Genomic DNA, 21,263 nt, shown 5'->3' with positions numbered 1-21,263 from the left:
AGGTCAGAACTAAATAAACAATAACACGCATTTTGTACGATCCCTTATATTTTGGTAAAATAATTAACATTTTGCAGATTCTGAAAAGGGAAAGTAAACTTTTGACCTCAAATGTACAGAGACAAACTGCATCTCTTCCAAACTGTTATTAATGAATTAGTCTATCTTTCTTCAGTCAAAAAGAAATGAAGGTTTTTGAGGAAAACATTACAGGATTTTTCTCCATATAGTGGCACATAAAAAAACGACCTCCTGTTGTGTCAGTCACGCTTACAAACCGCCTCCAAAACTTTCATCTGTTATAAAAAAGATTTTCTTAGTTAAAATCCAGAATGGCATTTGACAAGTTGATCCACTTGATCTCGCAGCACTACGTCCTTGCACACATAGTTTACAGAAATGTGTGGTCTTATTTTTAATACGTGCCTCCAGCATCACTTGCAAAGCATCAAACTGAGCCACTGATATCCTTAAGTAAACTTTAAATTGCTTGTGATAATACTGCAGCTTCTTAATAAGAAGGTGGAACTCCATCTCCAAATACATCTCAAGATTGGATGGACCCATATTTCCTCTTTCTTCTTCTCTTTTTAAGAAGAGAAAGGACAACCAAATCAATTATTCTCACTGCTTGACTGCATTCTGAAATGTTTAGCTAATTTTTCGCAACTGGTTAATACGCATTGGACTCACTGCGCAAGTTTCTGTGCATGATGAATTTTTAGACGACGAATACAACAAAATGCATACGAAAATTTCTGATTCAGTGTGCAAGTGTTAAGGGTCTTCAATTGGCTATTTTCTAAATATATATATATATATACATTTTAACCACAAATGCTTGTCTTGCACTAGATCTGGGATGCGCATCTATGACTTTACGTATTACGTAATCACATTGGAAAGGTTACGCTCGGTTATTGCTTCATCTGTGTACTCCAGCTCAAATAGGTAGGGTAGGGCGAAAAACTGTCATTTTCTACTCCTAATTCAAAATTGTCCAAAATCATTGTTTTACCTTTTTTTGAAAAGAGCATTTGACTTTCTTTGCACATTTGCTTTGTGAACACTAGATCAGTACTTCCACCTACGTCACGCATGACCTTTCCAACGGGACTACTTAAAGCGTAAAGTCGTGTACGGAGAGATAGTGCAAGATGAGCATTTGTGGTTAAAAAGTATGTACATTTAAATTTTTTTTAGAAACTGGCCAATCGTTTAGACAAATAAAACCCTGGGATCATGTAGAGCCCTTTGATGCTGCTTTGAAACTGCAATTTGGACCTTCAACCCCTTGATCACCATTGAAGTCCACTATGTGGAGAAAACTCCAGGAATGTTTACCTCAAAAACCGACTAAAGAAAGAACGACATTAACATCTTGGATGACATGGGGTGAGTAATTAATCAGGAAATTTTAATCCTGGAGTGAACTAATCCTCATTACAATGGCACTTTTTCCCTTGCAGGCAAAAGTAGGAGACCAAGCCAACTTAGCCGATTTGGTGACCCTTGTGCTCGGAGTTGCAGACAGCAACAAGGATGGCCAGATTTCCCTGTCAGAAGCACATTCAGCTTGGGCTTTACTGCAGGTAAATGAATTCCTCCTGTCCATCGTGCTGCAGGAGCGAGAGCACACTCCCAGACTCCTGGGCTTCTGTGGGGACTTGTATGTGATGGAGAAGGTGCCTTATGTACCGCTCTATGGCGTCAGTCTTCCATGGATGGTAGAGCTCTGGATTCCAGCCAGCCTGCGGCGAAGCATTGACCAGTGGGCCGCTCCATCCTGGCCACGCAAGGCTAAGATAGGCATCGGCCTGTTTGAGCTCGTCGAGGACGTCTTCCACGGCACATTTGGAAGTTTCCTCATGTGTGACGTAAGCGCAGCGGGATTTGGTTATACAGAGCGCCACGATATAAAGGTGGTAGACGCAAGACGTATTGTCCCCGAAGCTGCTTTTCAGGAGGTGATGCGTGAAAGGCGGTGCGAAGAGGATAGTGACTGTATGTACGGACGGGACTGCCTCACTTCCTGTGATCTCACTAAACATCGCTGCACTCCGGAGGTCACACAGCCCAATCTTGCTAAAGTATGTAGCACACTGAAGGACTATCTTTTGTATGGCGCACCATCAGACATTAAAGACGAACTGGAGAAACAGTTGTACGCCTGCATTGCTCTCAAAGGCTCCAGCGAACAAATGGAAATGGAACATTCCTTGATTCTCAACAACCTCAAAACTCTGCTTTGGAAGAAGATATCTCACACAAAGGACTCGTAATGATATATAGAACTAAGTTATTGTTCTTATATATAGAACACTGAAGATATGAACAAGACTGGGACTGTCTGATATTAGACTTCCCGTGATTTGCCTAGCATAATATGTTTTTGTTTTTTTTTTGGCCTGCATTTGCAGAGTACTGTCAATATAGCCTTTCTGGCATCTTGTTTTGTTACATTACCCAGTCTTGACTCAATCCCAAATTATAAAAGCTTCGGCTGCAGAGAGATACTGCCTCTGCTAATGCATGTCCTCCACTGCCAAGAGAAAATGCCAAATTTTAATTCTTACTGCGGATTCTTGTTCAGGAACCAGAGACAATCAAACTGTGTCTAGTCCAGAGGTTTTCAAACTGAGACAGAGGACCCCGATTTGACAGAATATAATTGTTTTTTTACGAAATATGTATTTTTAGGGCAGTCTAAGATAACTTAAATGGATAGTTCATCAAAAAATAAAACCGGCAAGATCTTCGCTCATATTTGGAACACAAATTAAGATATTTTTGATGATATCCGAGAGATTTCTGACAGAAATGCAACTGACACGTTTAAGGCCTAGAAAATTAGTAAGGACATTGTTAAAATAGTCCATGTGACTTCAACCACAGTATTGTGAAGCAACAAGAATACTTTTTGTAAAAAAAATGTTTGTAAAATTATTTATTCAATAATTTTAATAAATTCAATAATTCAAAAATTATTTATTCAATAATTTTAATCTAAAATGTGTGTTACGAAGATGAACAAAGGTCTTGCGGGTTTGAAAAGACATGAGGGTGAGTAATTGATAGAATTTTCATTTTTGGGTGAACTATCCCTTTAAATTGAGAAACAAGCAAATTTTTAACCATTTTTTATGATTTCTAAAGATTGGTCATCTGGCTTTTATTTTAAATGTGTGTACATATATTATTATTATGAATAGTGGAAAGTTCTAAACCTAATATGAAGTAAATTCCGTTCATATAATCTTTTAACAATTTGTTTTGGCTTTAGTACAGTGAAAACATTTCTTTATACATAAAAATATACATGTCATTTTAACAGGGATAATTTAAGAATGACTTGGCATCAGAAATTTTGAAAACCCCTGCTCTAGTTTTCAGAAGATATACAATTCAGATTTCAGAACGCTTCTATCTTCCATCCAGTTTAACTACAAAGGATCTGAAAATTACTTGCATGAATTATAATTTTCAGACTAAACACTGTTACTCAACACAATAGGTTAAAACAATTACACTGTCAATCAATTTTTTCAGTTCAAGTCAAACTGCCACAAACAAAAGTAGGTTTAATTAGATTTTAAAAAGGCAAGATGTGTGCATAAGAGTTTGTTACTTTTAAAGGATTACTACACTTACAGAATAAAAGTTTTCTGATAATTTACTCACCATCATATCATCCAAGATGTTCATGTCTTTTTTTTCAGTCACAAAGATGTTAAGTTTGAGGAATTATATTCCATGATTTTTTTCAAATACAGTGGACTTTAATGGGCTCTAAACAATCCTAGCTGAGGAATAATGCTCTTATCTACTAAAACGATCAGTCATTTTCTTAAAAAAAAAAAATTCCCCAAATGCTAATTTTGTTTAGCTCTGTGTATAGCCCTTTTAAGCTGCACCGAAACTGCATTTTTAACCTCCAATCCGTTGAGCACCATTGACATCCACTATATGGTGAAAAATCCTGGAATGTTTTTCTCAAAAAACAATTTCTTTACGAATGAAGAAAGGCATGGACATCTTGGATAACACGGGGGTGAGTAAATTATCAGGAATTTTGTATTTTGGATGTGGAGTACTCCTTTAATAGGCCATTTTCAGCCTTTACACCACATCTTTGTTTTAAATGCATTTGTATGTACCGGGCTGGTGAACTCCGGTCCTGGAGAGCCGCAGCTCCAGCTCCGTTCAGCTCCAACCCTAATTAAAACTCACATGCCTGTTGCTTTTTAGCAGCCCTTCAGACCTTGATTAGCTTGTTCAGGTCCGTTTGATTAGGGTTGAAGCAAAACTATGCAGGGGTGCGGCTCTCCAGAAACGACGTTTGCCACCCCTGGTATATACACACTAACACCCTTATCCAAGTTAGGACTCAGGGCCCTTCACAACATTAAAAAAAAAAATTTAAACTTCAAATGTGTGTTTTTGGTTTATTCATTCATTCAGAAAAGAATGTTGAAGTATTGTGGATTTTGCCAATGTTCAGTTCTGTTCAATGGTTTCCCACAAATCACACAGGTGCTACAACAAGGAAATATGCATAAATCATCCTAAATATATGCACAGCCTCCTACTCAATGTGACAAGCAATCAGACAGAAACAAGAGTCTTTTTGATAGATTTATTAGAACAAATGATTTCTGCACAAATATGAGGAGAAAAGCAAGATCGAGCTCTAGTCCTCCTCTGCAGCTTGAGCCCGAAGGAAGCTGGCCTTCTTCTGGGCAACACGGTCTTTTCTCTGAGCCAGTGTGAGCTTGGCGCGGTTCCATCTAGAAAGAGAATCGCTCAATTTTAGCAAACAAGTAGCAAACAACTTCTCCCAAGATTTTTAACTATAGCACTACACTTAAGTAAAACAATCATTTAGTAGATGAGACTACCCATGTTTTTCCTCTGACCAAACAAGCATTAGTCAGGTTCATTGATTTATTTAGTCTAAGCACAATTCATTAATGTTTTCTGCAGTCTAGCTGACATAGATGTATGCCTGTTCTGAAAAAAAAGTCTCTAGTAGATATTCTGACACAAATGCCCAACAATAGACCAAAGCTGCTCTCAGATCCGTCTTGAAATACGCTTGGCATCAACTGTGCAAATGAAGGACCAACTACAATTTGCTCAGTCTGAAAGGGTATCATCACCAAGCAGCAGAACAGTTATTGTGGACATCAAATGTCAGTTCTAAGTGGTTGAAATGTCAAAACAACTTAAACGAGCAAAAACACCATGCCTCTGAGTTTGTAATATGGCCATGAACATAACCAGAGAGCACAAGACATGAAGCAACCAAACAAAAGAACTCCACCTCTTCTTCTTGACTTCCCGCTTGGGCTTCTTTTCGTGCACTGGGTTCTCCCGGATGGCTGCATGTGCCTTTTTGTACATTTCCTCCATCTGAGGAAGAAATATTAAAATAAAATGATTAATAACATTAATAACATTAGTTATAACAGTTGTAACAGTCACTCCACGCAAAAAAAAAAAAAAAAAAAAAAAAAAAAGCTAAAATTTTAAACTTTAAGCCATTGCTTTCAGTCAACTACGAAACCTGTAAGACCATTCATCTTCGGAACACAAATTAAGATGTATGGTTCAATTTGGCATGATGCCAATCTAAAGAGGCCAGTTTTGTGATTTTTAGCCAAACAATTCACAAGTTATAAGCAAAAATAACAATTTTTCATATCTCCTGACCACTAGGTGGCACTGCGCCAAAACCACAGGTAGCCTCAGGTTATGCTTGTTATAGCACACACCAAGTTTGGTCTTAATGCGCCAATCCATTGCAGAGATATAGCCTCACATCCATTTTTGCATGCTTTTCATAGAATTCGTTTGTGCATTATTTGAGAATGGTTTGATTTAAAAAAAAATAAATAAATAAATAAAAAAAAATTGGAGAAAAACAAACCTACACCTTACGACTTTTCAGTTTTGGAGTTCATTCAACTCAGAATGACCAAAGGAATCAGAAGAAAAGAAATCTGAAGATTTTCCCACTGTGCTTTACAGTTCAAAACTTATTAGCATAAACATAAGTGAAACTTTGGACCTTCAGCACTTGGCCCCTAATGACTTTATTCAACAATTTCTTCTGTGTCAGTCTTCGATCCACATTCACGAGAGTACCACCACATCTATACTACCTTTCTAGGTCTTTAACATGCTGTGGTAGTTGCGTTGCTGTCTATGCAGTGCCAGAAGGCTGAAGTCTGAGATTTAACAGACTTTTTACACTGCAGGTATTAAACATCTGTGAAAGCTGGATTCACATTTTGGAACAAAAACAACAAAACAAAAAAACAAAAAAACAAAAAAAGGCCACCACATACCGATTCAGGGGTAACGCCGTTCTTGATGAAGCGAGAGAACTGTTTCTTGTAGGCTTCTTCATCTTCCTCCATCAAGAAGCTCATGTATTCTGAGACATTCAGGCCCAGGATGTGCTTGCGGTGAACCTCTGCATTGAACTCCTTGCTCTCAGTGTCATAGCCAGGGAAACGCTTGGTGCTAAAACACAAGTTAAAAATTCATATGCTGTGCATACTAGATTCCAATAACAGTCGGTATTAATGAACAGAGCTCATGCACATTTTGGTGCTTCCAATGTAAACAAGTCTTGAAATCAATCCTGTCTTGGAAAAAAATCACATCAAGTTGAGCAACTGTAGAACATCTACAAGCTGCTCAGTTTCAAACTGTGTCATCACAAAAACAAAATTTTGTGGGTTTTCACATTTCATATTCACTACAACACTAACGCGGCAAATGAGATGTAGTTTTGAAGGAAGACTTAATATAACAAATGTCACTTACCAAAATATGTATAAAACCATGGAAGATTTATGTTATTTAAAAAAAATCCACAACATTTTATACATATTCTGGACTATGGGGGACACCATTATTTAGCTGACGTCAAATGGTTGCACTCAGACCTATTGATGCTACCCGTTGCCATTTTTACCGCAGCACAACTTGGAAAATAAAAGGCTGATACACCATATGCCACACTGTGCACCTTTTGGTTGTAATTTTTAGCCGAAGGGCAACAAGAGAAGCCATGCAAGTCTTCATTACTTTTCTAGTAAAAAGCTGCTCAGTATCAAATGGTGTCATCATCAAGGAGGCAGAATATGAAACGTGAAAACCCACAAACTGCTCCCACCTAATATTCAAGCATATAAACAGTAAGATGAAGATCTACCTGTGAGGAATAGAGAGACCTCCATCCACTGCTCCCTTCAGGGCACCGAACACCTTATTGCCAGTGGTGGTCCTGGCCAGGCCTGCATCCAGGTAGCAAGAGAAAGCTCCTGGCTGCCCATCAATGCTCTCCACATTAAACTCATCCCCGGTGATCTCAACCTGGCCCTCGTACACCTTGTCAAGGCCAAATTTGTTCAGCAGCTGGAAGAGAGCACACAGTGGACCAGTTAGAACCAGTCCTTTGTCTCTGTATCAATTATCCTGGATTAATTCAAGCCTTTCAGAACTGCTAGGGGACTCATTTACTCCTGGTATTAAGAGTCACGCTTGACTGAATTTTAAGAGGACAGCACTCAATACAAGTGTAAATGGGCTGCAAAACATTTTGCATTCACTACATTTGGGAGGTAGTTAAAACCACATGACCACATTCTATTTGTACATCAAAGCTAATGGGTACTGAATGGTTTTGCACAACAGCAAAGGGCCATCTACTTATCTAATAATCATGGTGCCAGTGCAAAGCTTTAAACTTTGCCCACTATAAATTACTTCAAAAGGAAGTCCAATCAAAAATTCAAAGCAGCCAACACATACACCTGCAAAAGACATCTAATGTTCAGGTTGTACAAATATTGCACTTGTGAGCATCTTGGCTCCATATTTGTAACACTAACGTGGCAAATGAGATGTGATTAGAAATTAATTCTTAGTAATTAGAAAGACTTGTATGGTTTAATGTAGCATAAATGCGGTCTCTTGCTAAAGTATGTAGTAGAAAACCTATGAAAGATTTATATTATTCTATAAAAATCCACATAGTTTTGTAAAAATTTTGGACTATGGGGGGTGCTATTATTTTGACGACGTGAAATGGTAAAATTCAGACCTATTGGCGCTACCTGTTGATATTTTTTACCGTAATGCAACCTGAAAAATAAAATACTAATACAGTGCCACATCGTGTGGCTTTTGGTTGTAATTTTTTAGCTGAAGGGCAAGAGAAGTGATGTAAGTCTTCACTGCTTTCCAAGTGATAAGAAAAGGAAAAAAGAATAAGACAAGGCCTGTGGAAAAATTTTAAAGATCTGTGTCTTTGTTCTCTCCACCTCAGCCCTGGTGCCTTTGAGGCTTTTAGTAGACCACAGCTACTGAAAGAGTTTACAAATGGCAGAGACAAGAAACGCTAGATGCCATCCTGACAGGATGTAAACCTAACCCTGTAAGCCTATGCTTATATCAATAGTCACCTGTAAGATCTTTCAGTAGCTGTGGTCATCGTATCAGTATTTTATTTTTAGAGTAAAAAGAGCAACAGGTAGCACCAGTAGTAGTCAGTAGCGGAAATAATGGCACCCTCAACAGTCCAAAATATGTAGGGGAAAAAAAAAAAAAAAAAAAAAAAAAAAAACCACAACATGGATTTTTAAATAATATAATGCTTTCATGGGTTTTCTACTACACATTTCAATAAGACACATCATTTGCATTATATATTAAGCCAAACAAGTCTTAATTACAAGGATTCACTTTAAGGAAACCCACATCACAAATGCACACATCAAAACGCATTTCTGAATATCACATTTGAATTTATCACTCAGATCAAGTAACATGCCTTATGGGAAAGTTTCATGAAAACACATCTGGATTACTCTTACATCACAGGTATTCATTTATAATTAAATACCAATTCTGTACAGTTGAGGTCAAAAGTTTACATACACCTTGCAGAATCTGCAAAATGTTATTTTATCAAAATAAGGGGAATCATACAAAACGCATGTTATTTTTTGTTTAGTACTACATTTAGATGTTTACATATAGTCCATAAGAGAAAATAATGACCTTGTTCAAAAGTTTATATACACTTGATTCTTAACATGGTGTTGTTACCGTAATGATTCACAGCTGTTTCTTTTTGTGTTTGTTTAGTGATAGTTCTTCATAAGTCCCTTGTTTGTCCTGAACAGTTAAACTGCCCACTACTTTTAAAAAAAATCCTTCAGGTCCCACAAATGTTATGGTTTGCAGCATTTTTGTGTATTCAAACCCTTTCCAACAATGACTTCAGAAGGAAACATGACGTATTAAAAGTCAGGAGTGTAAACTTTTGAACCAAATGAAGATGTAAACATTTGAATGGGGTCATTTTTATAAATTCAACTTTTCTTTTTTTTTTTTTAAATGAAATATCTTATTCAGGTCTGTACCAAAAAAAAAAATTGTGGTAAAATAACATTTTGCAGATGTGCAAGGTGTATTTAAACTTTTGATCTCAGCTATGCATTTGCTGCATCTTAATTCATATACTTCACATCTGTCAATCATCTTATCAAAATTAACTTCCTCATATACACACACTTCACAGTTTATTTAATTTACGCAATTCTTCCTACTAGTACAATTCTTCCTACTAGTACAGTTGTGGGTCTTTCATGTACTGAACACTCATCACATTTTTGCATAATTCATTTAAAAAGTGCCAAACATATTTTCATATACGTTTAAAATATTGCAATTTTTTTTTGTCCATCAGGCTAGATGATATTGATCACTCAGATGCCTCTCTACAACCATTTTTGCAATTTAACATTTTATTCAGAATCAGATTAAAATAATCCTAAAAACGAATCATACTTCAAAGCACAAGTTGTGAACATTCTTAGCCATCAGTGCGCATGGACATGCACTTCAAATTTCCACCAGAAACACTAGACCATTTGTGTATCTACACATTTTAACATGCCATGGGACACACTAATTCTAATTATGAATACTATTTAGAATGGATAGTATGCAAATTGGAACCAAATGGGAACTTGGTATTAAATTAAACATTTTATTGCTACACAAAAGTTTGTAGCTCAATTTAGTCTGCAAAAAAGTGGGAAGCAACACATTTCATTCCAAAACTGTTTATGTCATGCGTTTTCATGGCTAAAATCAGGTTAAAATATCTGGACTGACTTTAATCTTGTGACAAACGTCTTTAAGTATGAATATTTAATTCCAAAAAAAGTTTGAGACTAAGTTCTGGTGTGACACACATTACTTTGCATAGAAGATGTACACAAGGCTTGCTGTTTCAATTAAGATTAATACAACGCAATCCATCATATTAATTCATTCTTCTGCTTGTGAAATGTCTCTGTAAAGTCATATTTCTTTATTTCTGTCAACATGACATAACAGGAGAACAGAGGTTAATTTTTTTAATGCAACCACTCTGCAAATTCTTGCAGTGCTACAACTGCAAGGTAAGGTTCATAAAGTCATTTCAGGGGGGTAAAATGTCAAATGTGGCAGAAGTGAGACTCACCCTGCGGGCGAGCAACAGCCCAGTGCAGTAGGCTGCAGCATAATTTGTCAAACCCACACTGATGCCATACTTGGGCAGCTCATGGGAGTAGGCCGCACACACAATCATGTCACCCTCGATCTTGGCGTAGGCAATCTAAAAATCAAAACAATTTGAATCACCTTTGACTGTCAGGAAATCAAAATCTTCAGAGATATTCAACAAGCACGAGGCACAACGATGACAGCATGCATGTCATATTCAAATGTCAAATGCAATTTCCAAACGACATTTAATGCATTAATATATATACGCAATCACTTTTAGTGCCCAGTAATTAAATATAAAACAGAAAACTATCAAGAAACTAAAATACTTTCAATCCTGTCCCATGAACTGACAAGAACCGGAGATACTTTCAATCATGTCCTATTCTATACAAGTACAAATCTTGAGCATTTTAGGACATCCTGCTGCATAAGCACTACGTAACTGACCAGGGGGCAAGTGTACAGCTTTACACCCACCTGGCAGATGATGTCCCTGTTGGAGAAGCGGACAATCATTCTGTACTTGGGTGTGTTGTACTTGTTCTTGTCTTGGATAACCAGGCGCTTACGGGCAAAGTAATCAGTTTTTCCCTCTGGGATGTAAAAAAGACAAAACAATGAAAACCAAGCCTGTCTGTATAACTTAATATAACAGTTAATGTTCAAAGTTCAGCACTTACCTCTCCTTCTCCTGAACTTCACCTGGTACCTCTTGAAGTAGGCCTTGTTCTTCACTACTTTAACGAATCCCTAAAAGACAACACGTTTTAAAAGTCATTCACTTCAGAGACTGAACATACGGTTGCAAACGCACATTTTTGCTACAGTAAAAACGGATGTGTTACTAGTGTAAAGGGCTGAAAGGCCTCCAATAAAGTGATGAAGTCGTAGCATGTTAGCATTTATCATCATGCAAAAGCTCGATTAGGTGTTTAATACAATATTGTCCTTTTCTGAGAGCATGTCAGGTTCCGAAAACCATCTATAATGTTGCAAATATTCTTTACAATGTGCAACGGTCTGAGAAACTCATGTGGGAAGGGCTTGAAATCAGCCATAAGGCCACGTTTGAACTGTATCTTTCGGCAAAATCTTAAGCCATCCTTTTATTATCTGTCATCACTCTATAACGTAAAGGCACCAAATAGATAATTAACCTTTATGGAACATAATAATGTAAGTATTTCGGCGCTGTACTGACCATTTTGCAGACTTTTCAGTCTCCTAAGCCGGAGCCTGGAGTCAAACTAGAGTGTTTTGACTCCGCTGCACTGGAAAAAGAAAGAATGATGTGCGCATGCGTGGTAAATACCGTCGACAGCGGGGCAAAAATAACGCCGTGAGGAGAAACGTACAGCGACACCTGCTCTTTTGGATGTATAACGGCAAGTATGAGCTAAAATATGTTTGTGTATGTATGAGCAATGCTTATCAAAAAAGACATCTGTCCTGCGCATATCGCTTTGTTCCAAGAACGCATGGCGTTATGTCATAACAGAGATGCAGTTTAGCTGTCTACTTTATAGCCTTTTGTCTATGCTGTGCTGTATTGTACTGCTACTTTTAAAATGTCTATTATAAAAAAACAGTCAGATAAACATAAAACACTTGCCCAATGTTTATTTTCTAATAATTAAATTATTGTTTTTTCTTTTTTTCTGATTAGGTTCTTTGCAAAAAGTATTTAAATATTTGTTTGTATTCTATTTACTATATCTGCATAATTGTAGGTGTGATTATTATAATATTATCTACATTATTCTAATAGCTATTTGTATTCTAAATTAGGTGTTCTTAAATTTGTTGGGACTTTACATGCATTTTATAAAAAAAAAAAAAAAAAAAAAAAAAAATTGTGATAATGCCATTTTGAGTAGTGTGGATGATTTCTGTATTTTTTCTAGTTAATATTTTTTTCATATACACTACCAGTCAAAAGTTTTTTAACAGTAAGATATTTAAAGTTTTTTTAAAGACGTCTCTTCTGCTCACCAAGTCTGCATTTATTTGATCCAAAGTACAGAAAAAACAGTAAAATTTTAAAATATATATTTTACTATTTAAAATAACTGCTTTCTATTTGAATATATTTTAAAATGTAATTTATTCCTGTGATTTCAAAGCTGAATTTTTAGCATCATTACTCCAGTCACATGATCTTTCAGAAATCATTCTAATATTCTGATTTGCTGCTCAAAAAAACATTTATTATTATCGTTGAAAACAGCCGAGTAGAATTTTTTCAGGTTTCTTTGATGAAAAGAAAGTTCTGAAAAACAGCATTTATCTGAAATAGAAATCTTTTGTAATATTATAAATGCCTTCACTACTTTAACATTTTTAAAACATCCTTGCTAAATAAAGTATTAATTTCTATAATTTTTATTGTTTTTTTATAATAACAATTTTTTATAACAATAATTAAAAAAAAACAAGTATACAGAGCTTTTGAATGGTATAGTGTATAATGTTACAAAAGCTTTTTATTTTAGATAAATGTTGACCTTTGGATCTTTCTATTCATCAAAGAATCCTGAAAAAAAATGTACTAAACTGTTTTAAATATTGATAACAATATAAGCAGCAAATTAGAATATTAAAAAGATTTCTGAAGGATCATGTGAAAATGATCACGGGAATAAATTCCATTTAAAGTATATTTAAATACACTGTAAAAAAACACAATTTGTTGAGTCAGCTTAAAATAATTTGTTACCCTGCTGCCTTAAAATTTTAAGTTCAGTCAACTAAAATAAGTTCAGTCAACTTGAAATGTTAAGTTGTACTAAGTAACAACTTAGATATTTGTGTTTGCTAAACTTAACAGATGGGTAAGTAACCCAGCTGCCTTAAAATTTGAAGTTGATTCAACTCAAATATCTAAGTTGTCACTTAGTATAATTTAACATTTCAAGTTGAATAAACTTTTTTTGAGTTGACTGAACTGAAAATTTTAAGGCAGCCAGGTTACAAATTATTTTAAGTTGACTCAACAAATAGTTTTTTACAGTGTAGAAAACAGTTATTTTAAATAGTAAAAATATTTCACAATATTACTTTTGCTGTATTTTGGATCAAATAAATGCAGGCTTGACGAGCAGAAGAGAATTCTTTAAAAAATCTTCCTGTTCAAAAACTTTTGACTGGTAGTGTAAATATATATATTTATATTTTTAATAACAGTAAAGTGCGAATAATGTAATTACATTAATATTTACTTATTTAAAAATTATTTAAAAATATTATTTAAATATAATTTCCCCAGCTGTTATTCCTTTCCACCACAGGATGCTACAAAACCCCTACACAATTTGAGATGTGGTGGAAATGTCATTGTGATGAAACTACATAAACAGTGGTCATTACAGAGATCTGGAGCAATTATCCTTTTATAATCTCAACAGAATTCACCTTAGTGTGTTTTCTTTTTATGCTGAAAAAAATGTATTTGACAGCTTAACTTTTATAGACACACCTTCAAAAGAGACACTAACCTCATTACATGGAGAAAGTAATTCTCTCTTTTTTCATGTCTTAAAATAGGTTCCACGTAAAGCGATTCTAATAGGCTGGATTGCTGCGTCAGTGATGCATTGTTGGAGAGGGAAAGGTGTGTCCTACATCAGAAAGAAATGAGATTTACGTCAGCACAGCCATGCAAAACCAGAAAAGTTAGTTGCCGTGCGACGTCTTCTGCCACCGGTCTACCCAAACTGTCTATGTATTCACTAACTTCTAAGAGAAATCTACCTTTTGCAGATGACCTAGCCATCTAATGGTGAGTTTATTCCATTTTCAGGCCTAGTCGTTTCACAAGGGCCTTTTTAATAGAACATGATAGAGCAAGGACAATCTCAGCGGAGCACCTAAATTAAAACAGTTAAAGAATATAGTAATTATAGTATAAAATACTCTGGGGGATTATTAAGAAACATTACATCTGTGAAACACTGACTTGAAACTTGCTTTACATACAAAGAAATGAGGAAGTACGGCTTTGAAATCACTTATTTGTTGTTGTCAAGCTATTTAAGTTGGTCAAGCTATCTAGCTTGGACGTGTATTGTGAAGAACAAATAGATAGGCTTAGTTATGTTAATGAATATGAAATAACTACATTTTGTTTGTTATGTTCTCCCATATGAAGTGGTTGCCCTTTGTTTATATATTATAGCTGTACATTTAGTCACTGAACACGCACAGTGAACAAAACGTAGATGTGGACTGTGAAATTGTTTAATTATTTGATACGTTTTTATATATAATGTTTTATATTGGTAAATTGTTGGTACTAGCATGTGTGTTTACATGTACTGTTCACGGCAGAGGGTAGTAGAGAGCTGATAAGCTATGCAGGCAGCGCATTTGTACGCATGCGCAGTTTTGTCCGGCGCAAAGCCAGTCTTCTGATGGCATGAGTGACTGCTGGAGGAGCTGCGGCAACTGCCTTGCTGTCTGCGCACACACAGGCTTTATACATTCAGCCTCTCTATGGACTGGACTGTTGAAATCCTGCCCCGGTGTGAAAACTGACCGCTGACGTCGGGCTTGAACCCTCAGTGTGCGTGTGTGTGCGCAAGGTTATGCAACTTTACCTCGCTCCATGGAAAGTTAATATTTAGACAAAACCCCTGGAATTGAAAAAGACTTCAAGGTAAACAGTTTGAGACCGTTTTAATCTAGTATGTGTCTGTTTGTCCGTGCCTGTTGCAGCAGGAAGGTGAATGCCGACCAGCGTCCGTTGTTTGTTGTGGTTGTTGATATAGTTGTCCATTTAGTTATACAGGCTCAGTTCGTCTAGCTGCGTGTTAGCTACTAAAACACCGTTTAAATACTAAACTATGCTTTTACAATGGTCAGTTTTAAGACTCTTAAAACAGTCCCAAAATTACAAGTAGAGTTTGGGACTATCCGTTAGCCACCACTGCTAACTCCTTTAGCCAGCGTCTCAGACATCTCAAGAAGACACAGCTAACACTAGTCAGCGCATATGCGTAATATATTTTTTATAAAAGTAACATAGACATAACCTACCATATGCTGTCAAATAATCATTTTGTACATTGAGATTTCCCCCAAATTAAGCAAGCACATATTGTACGACTAATGTTATGAGCAACCCGATAGGTTGTTTGCCAACAGATATTTAAATGCCCGTGGATTCTGTTATCATTTTGAGTTTTGAATAACAGGTCCATATTTGTGGGCATATACGACAGTCCCAGGTCATCAGAGGTGCACGTGCGTGTGGTCACAACATTGTCACCGATCACAGTGCCACGTTTAGACGTCTCGTCTAGGGTGGGGTGAGACTCAGCATGCATTGATCAAGGAAAACCAGAGGAGTGCCGCGATAGACATCAACAAAGACATTAATTCATTATGTTTCTATACGTTTGCACAAAGCAGGCATCAAGTATCTTGATGAACTGATGCATCGTGGGTGGTTTCTATTGCATGCACCCACTTGGTGTAATATGGTTTAATATTATTTGCTTGGCTCTTACATTATTAGTGCCTGAATGGGTTTTGGAGATGTTGAGCAGGTTACCAGTGAGTACTAGGACAAAACATGATACCTGTATTTAAAGGGATAGTTCACCCGTAAATGAAAATTCTGTCATTAGTTGCGCACCCTCATGTCATTTTAAACCCATTTTGTTCATCTTCAAAACGTAAGATATTTTATGATGCAATCCGAGAGCTTTCTGCATAGACAGCAATGCAACTGAAATGTTCCCAGGCTCAGAAACATAGTAAGGACATCGTTAAAATAGTCCATGTGTCATCAGTGTTTCAAACTGTGCTTTTACAAAGCTATGAGAATACTTTTTGTGCACCAAGAGAAGAAAATGAATGAGTTTATTCAACAGTTCTTCTCCTCCAAATCACGTCTTCTGCCATTATCGAGAGTGCCTCTGCATGTACACAATGCATGTGCCATAGTACTCGTGATAATGGCGGAATATGTGATTTGGAGGAGAAGAATTGTTGAATAAAGTTGTTGTTTTTGTTTCCTTTGCGTACAATATTTAAGCTTTGCTACAGAATTGCTATAGTTATGGGTCTGGAAACATTTCAGTTGCTTCTATGCAGGGTCAGAAAGTTCTCGGATTTCATCAAAAATATCTTAATTTGTGTTGCGAACAACAGTAGGGTAGGAGTAATTAATGACAGAATTTTCATTTTTGGATGAACTTTAACATTTCATGGTTGTGACAGAAAATATCAAATATAAAACGGTTACTTAAAAGTTGCTTTAAAGCTGTTTTAAAAGTAATATCAGGTTAATAAGTTTTGTCAGACTCTTGAATCGTGTCAGTTCGCTGGATTCAATATTTTAGATCTAATGTTTTAGACATTTTGTATAGCATAAATATGTACTCTTGTTATGACTGGTTGTGTACTGGGGTAGCGCCATATTTAATTTTTTACAGAAATAAAAATGAGGCTTTGAGGGACAGAAGTACCGTTCAATGTACCAAGTGCGTTCAATGGATTGTCATTGTACTTTTGTTTAACAACATGCTGATTTTTCAGGTAATGAAACGTCTTTCAGAAAAAAATGTTTAGTAGACAGACTTCATAAAACAGTTTTAATAGTTGAAAATTATGTAGTCTAGACTCAGTGTTGGGCTTGTTGCTCAAAAAAAGTAGTGTATTACTCATTACTAGTTACTCATTCAAAAGTAATATGATTACTCCCAGCCAACAGTAAATATTTACACTACTAGTTACACCATTACACCCCCCAAAAGTTTGGTTAATTGCATAATTTTTGCAGCCTGTGAATCCATGAAAGTTACAGATATATGAAGAACTGGCTAAGACTGATGACAAGCCACAGTATTTTAAACAACCTCTCTTATTTAATAAAGCAGCAACATGGTAAAATCTGCAACAGGTCTCAAGCAGGTAGAACTGACCAAAAATTTTGGCATTCGCACTAGACAAAGTCTTAGTACCACTACTTAATTTGCATGTGACGTAGATGTTTTTTGTCATCCTTTCTTCCTACAACGTAAAATAATGGCTGCATTTCCAGTTGCTATATGATGTGGGCTTCTCCACAAGCTAGCTTGCTACATTGGTGACATCACATTGTACATGCACAACAACGATTGTGAAAATTGATAGGGATTGAATTTTTGAATTTCAAATTAAATTTAAATCATTAGCAATTGACAAAAAAGTAACTAGTAAATAGCCATTTTTTCGGTTGGCAATTCTAATATTATTACTTAAATTTAAAAGTAATTTTATCACTGTAGTGCGTTAATAGTAACTAGTTACTGCCCAACACTGTCAAGGATACAGTGTGCGACAGACAGACTGTCCCTGCCTTGTTTTTATCCAATATGATATCTAACCTGAATAAGATCTGTTAAATGTCACCATTATAGGTCCATTTTGACTAAATATTAGATGTTACAATTGTTAATAAAATGTAAACATAAGGGCCATGCAGAGTGGTGTGATTAGTTGATCAATGGCTTTGGGAAAACATCCAGCGTCCAAGTGTGATATCCTTGGTGTTTACATTTTCAAATGTGACATGATTTCTAGTCTGGGAAGTCCTTACTGGAGGAAAAAAAGCACCTTCCTCTACTTCAGATAATTTACTCTTCGCAAAACTCTGCCTCCCCCAAGTTACTTTTTCTACGCCTGACAAGCCATGGCGCTCTCACATCACACATCTTGTTCTCACGCATTGAAAATTACATTGCGGAGTAAAGTGGAAACTGACATTGCACCAACAATCAAGACAGAGCAGGTCACTTTAGGTATGAAACAAAGTCTCAGCTTTTAATTTTTGTCTTTTTTTTTTAAAATGTAATTTAAACATTAAGTATTGTTTTGTGTCTCTATTGTGTTGTGACACAATATAATTGCACCGGCTCTGTTCAAATGGCACGTGAACCGATCATAGTAGTTATAGCATGAAGTAAACATGAATGAACATCGGAAGGCATCTGGTTTCAACCGTGGAAGGACGTCAATACACAGCTTTTTTTAAGTTCAATTTCACCGGCGTTAACCTACTCTCCTGCCTGGTTTGTTTGACGGACAAAAATGGCAGATTGAGCGTTATGATTTGTCAGATCACCTGTCAGTCAAACTTCCATTACATTTCACCTTCATCCTCTGGCCCCATCAAGGTTGCTAGAACCCTGAGTGAAACGTGGGCCACTGGATCTTTAAATCTGGCTTTGCAGTGATTACAGCTGATCTCCTCTGATCACTGCTGATCCACTTTAGTCGTGAGCCCATCCTTCTTATTCTGTGGACACACCGAACTGCACTGCTATGTGCTGTTGTAGCACTTTACTGGAACTGCAGCTTCAGGAAGTGGACTGTAGTATGACCTGAGGTATGTTTTGGAAGTCATATGATAAGATTTCCTTGATTTGTCAGGTTGATAATCTTGAATGCTTCTGACAGTCTTCTAAATCAGAGCTTGTCTGTGTTTTTGTGGGAATGGTAATGCTTGATGGCTGACTTGAAGGGGAAGGGTGTGATTTTGAGTGCAGATGTCTTCGTGGTGGCTTGTGGGTGTAAAGTTTGGCTGTGTCGCTTGAGATTATAACCAAAGTCTTGCGACCAAATGACTTGCTTCTACTTGCCTTCTGGAACGCTTGTTATCTGGTAGAGGAGTCGTTTTGCTTTGCTTTGATGTTATTTTTTGCCATAACCCCGAAGCATCGGAAATTAGGATCGTTCATTGTTCTTATTCACACGGTTGGCACGATGCTCCATCTCACTTCATACAATTTGTCACAATGAATAGAGCAAGACCTAAACAGAGCATTCCTGCAGGGGATCTTCTTCTAAATGGCCTTCTTGTGGCTTGGCTTAAACTTGTTCTTCTCTCCTTCGTTTCTCACACAAGTGCCTCAGACAAACATCTTGCTTTCATTTGACCTGAGCAAATGGAACTCGTGATTGCTTTGCAGGCAGGCATTATTGGAGTTCCCTTTTTAAGAGTATCTTGGCTTTTCAGACTGCATGATTTAGAGAATTCCTAGCTTTAAACAACTGAGTCAGGCAGTAGTGCACTAACGTAAGCAAACCTGCAAATTCCCTACCAGTAAAGTGCTGACTGGTGAAAGAGAGCGGAAAGATATAATGCAATAAAAATAAATCTGCTTAGTATAGGGTTTGTGTAGTTCTATTGGTAATATTCCTGTCTGTCTCGCACAAAGAAAGGCCCATGGTTTGTTTAACAGTGAGACTGCTGTTATGTCATGTCTAATGTTTGCAAAGACCTTTTCATCGTTCATTATTCAGATGTATTGTTGCCGTTTTGTTGTTGTCATCCCTTTTGACAAACAATGTGGAAAACTAGAACTGCAGCCTTGATTTACGCATGCTCTTGAAGATCACCAGATAAGACGCCACCTGCGAGACGGGCCTCCCGCTGCAGGCCTGTGCGGAGGACGTCATTAAACTGTGTGATTTGAAGACTTAAAACATTCCATTACAATAAGTCCCTAAAGTGTGGTTGTAAATCAGTGCTTTAGTGTTACATAATATAGGAGCAGACCATCTGGGCCATGTGAGAAGTCATCGACTATACATGAAGTGTTCATCTGCTGTTGCAAGTGCATTTTAAAGGAAGATTCCAGGTTAAATGTAACTTAATCATTTAAATGACAGCAAAGGAAGTCAAAAGCAGAAATGTGACTTGCATGAATTGTTCAGCAGAAATGTTTAATACTTCATTTGTGAAGGTTGTCTTTTTGAGGGGCAAATGTTTTTAGTCAATGCATTTATTTTAGACATTTGGGTGAACTACTTTTGTCTATGTGTTGCAGACATAAGACCTAATTCACACGAAGGTTTCAGTGTGATAACGTTTTCATTTGTAGACAGTCTCATGCCATTTTTTTTTTAAGGGGATGTGTTCTGTTTTCCATTGCACTGTGAATAATGCTGGCTAACCAACTAACCAATAAGTTTCACGCTTTTGGTCACATGCCCAGAGCTGCTTTTGTTACGTAAACTTCTGACTTGGTGGTACTCACAAATAGACTGAAACAGTGCAAACTGCATTTTCATTAAGCCTCTCTATTTTTATTTATTTTTTTAAAATGTATTGGTCTAAACAGACACATTGCATGCAAAAATTGGATTGTGATGTGAATAGTAAAAGTTAAAAATATAATGAAAATGAAACAGTGCATTTTTTTTTTTTTTTTTTTTTCCAGTTGGCTAACATTAAAGATTGTCAAAACCACACAACAAAATTTGAAAAGCTGGGGCTGCTTTTAGAAAACTGCTTTCAAAGCACAAAGCTTGTTGCAGTTATTGAATGGCAGATTTAGGAATCCATTGGTACACTGAACATTAAAGGAGAAGTTCACTTCCTGAATGAAAATTTCCTGATAATTTACTCACCCCCACGTCATCCAAGATATTATGCCTTTCTTTCTTCAGTTGAAAAGAAATTAAGGTTTTTGAGGAAAACGTTTCAGCATTTATCGCAATGAACGTCCAAATTACAGTTTTAGTGCAGCTTCAAAGGCCACTACATGATCCCAGCCAAGGAACGAGGGTCGTATCTAGCAAAACAATTAGTCATTGTCTAAGAAAAATACAAGTTTATGTACTTTTTAACCACAAATGCTCATCTTGCACTAGCTCAACCTCACGCATTGCTTACGTGTGATGTTGGAGGAAATACC

The 21,263-nt window shown here is 36.5% G+C and overlaps 3 protein-coding genes across 5 annotated transcripts in view; 2 read left to right on the top strand and 1 right to left on the bottom strand.

Annotated features, from left to right (window-relative positions):
• dipk1ab (divergent protein kinase domain 1Ab) overlaps positions 1-4,431 on the top strand; it is a 31,000-nt gene extending 26,569 nt beyond the window's left edge. For both annotated transcript variants that reach the window (XM_051112156.1, XM_051112157.1), the window contains exon 6: positions 1,470-4,431. In XM_051112156.1, the coding sequence (XP_050968113.1) occupies positions 1,470-2,282 (813 nt within the window). In that variant the 3' untranslated portion in view covers positions 2,283-4,431. The remainder of the gene's footprint in view (positions 1-1,469) is intronic.
• A 191-nt stretch (positions 4,432-4,622) lies between these two features.
• rpl5b (ribosomal protein L5b) lies at positions 4,623-11,932 on the bottom strand. The gene is made up of 8 exons (XM_051112161.1): positions 11,780-11,932; positions 11,259-11,328; positions 11,056-11,171; positions 10,550-10,684; positions 7,226-7,428; positions 6,351-6,528; positions 5,324-5,412; positions 4,623-4,787 (listed from the first exon to the last, which is right to left on the bottom strand). The coding sequence occupies exons 1-8, from the start codon at positions 11,780-11,782 to the stop codon at positions 4,691-4,693; spliced, it is 891 nt and encodes a 296-aa protein (XP_050968118.1). The 5' UTR covers positions 11,783-11,932; the 3' UTR covers positions 4,623-4,690.
• A 2,276-nt stretch (positions 11,933-14,208) lies between these two features.
• evi5b (ecotropic viral integration site 5b) overlaps positions 14,209-21,263 on the top strand; it is a 58,819-nt gene continuing 51,764 nt past the window's right edge. The window contains exon 1 of one of the 2 annotated variants that reach the window (XM_051112150.1): positions 14,209-14,356. In XM_051112150.1, the coding sequence (XP_050968107.1) occupies positions 14,354-14,356 (3 nt within the window). In that variant the 5' untranslated portion in view covers positions 14,209-14,353. Of the gene's footprint in view, positions 14,357-14,968; positions 15,233-21,263 lie in introns of those variants that run through there. The other variant, XM_051112151.1, reaches the window with a different exon arrangement.

The sequence above is a fragment of the Labeo rohita genome, chromosome 6 (genome assembly GCF_022985175.1).
Source record: "Labeo rohita strain BAU-BD-2019 chromosome 6, IGBB_LRoh.1.0, whole genome shotgun sequence".
Taxonomy (NCBI): domain Eukaryota; kingdom Metazoa; phylum Chordata; class Actinopteri; order Cypriniformes; family Cyprinidae; genus Labeo; species Labeo rohita.
Note: the sequence above shows the minus strand (reverse complement) of the source record. Positions and strands in the feature narration are given on the sequence as shown.

What these genes read in the sequence shown, in the direction of transcription:
- rpl5b (XM_051112161.1), bottom strand. An exon ending in GAAGTTCAGGAGAAGGAGAG is followed by an intron (nt 11,172 to 11,258) that starts GTAAGTGCTGAA and finishes TTTACATCCCAG; the next exon opens with AGGGAAAAACTGATTACTTT. An exon ending in ACGGCGTTACCCCTGAATCG is followed by an intron (nt 5,413 to 6,350) that starts GTATGTGGTGGC and finishes TTTCTTCCTCAG; the next exon opens with ATGGAGGAAATGTACAAAAA.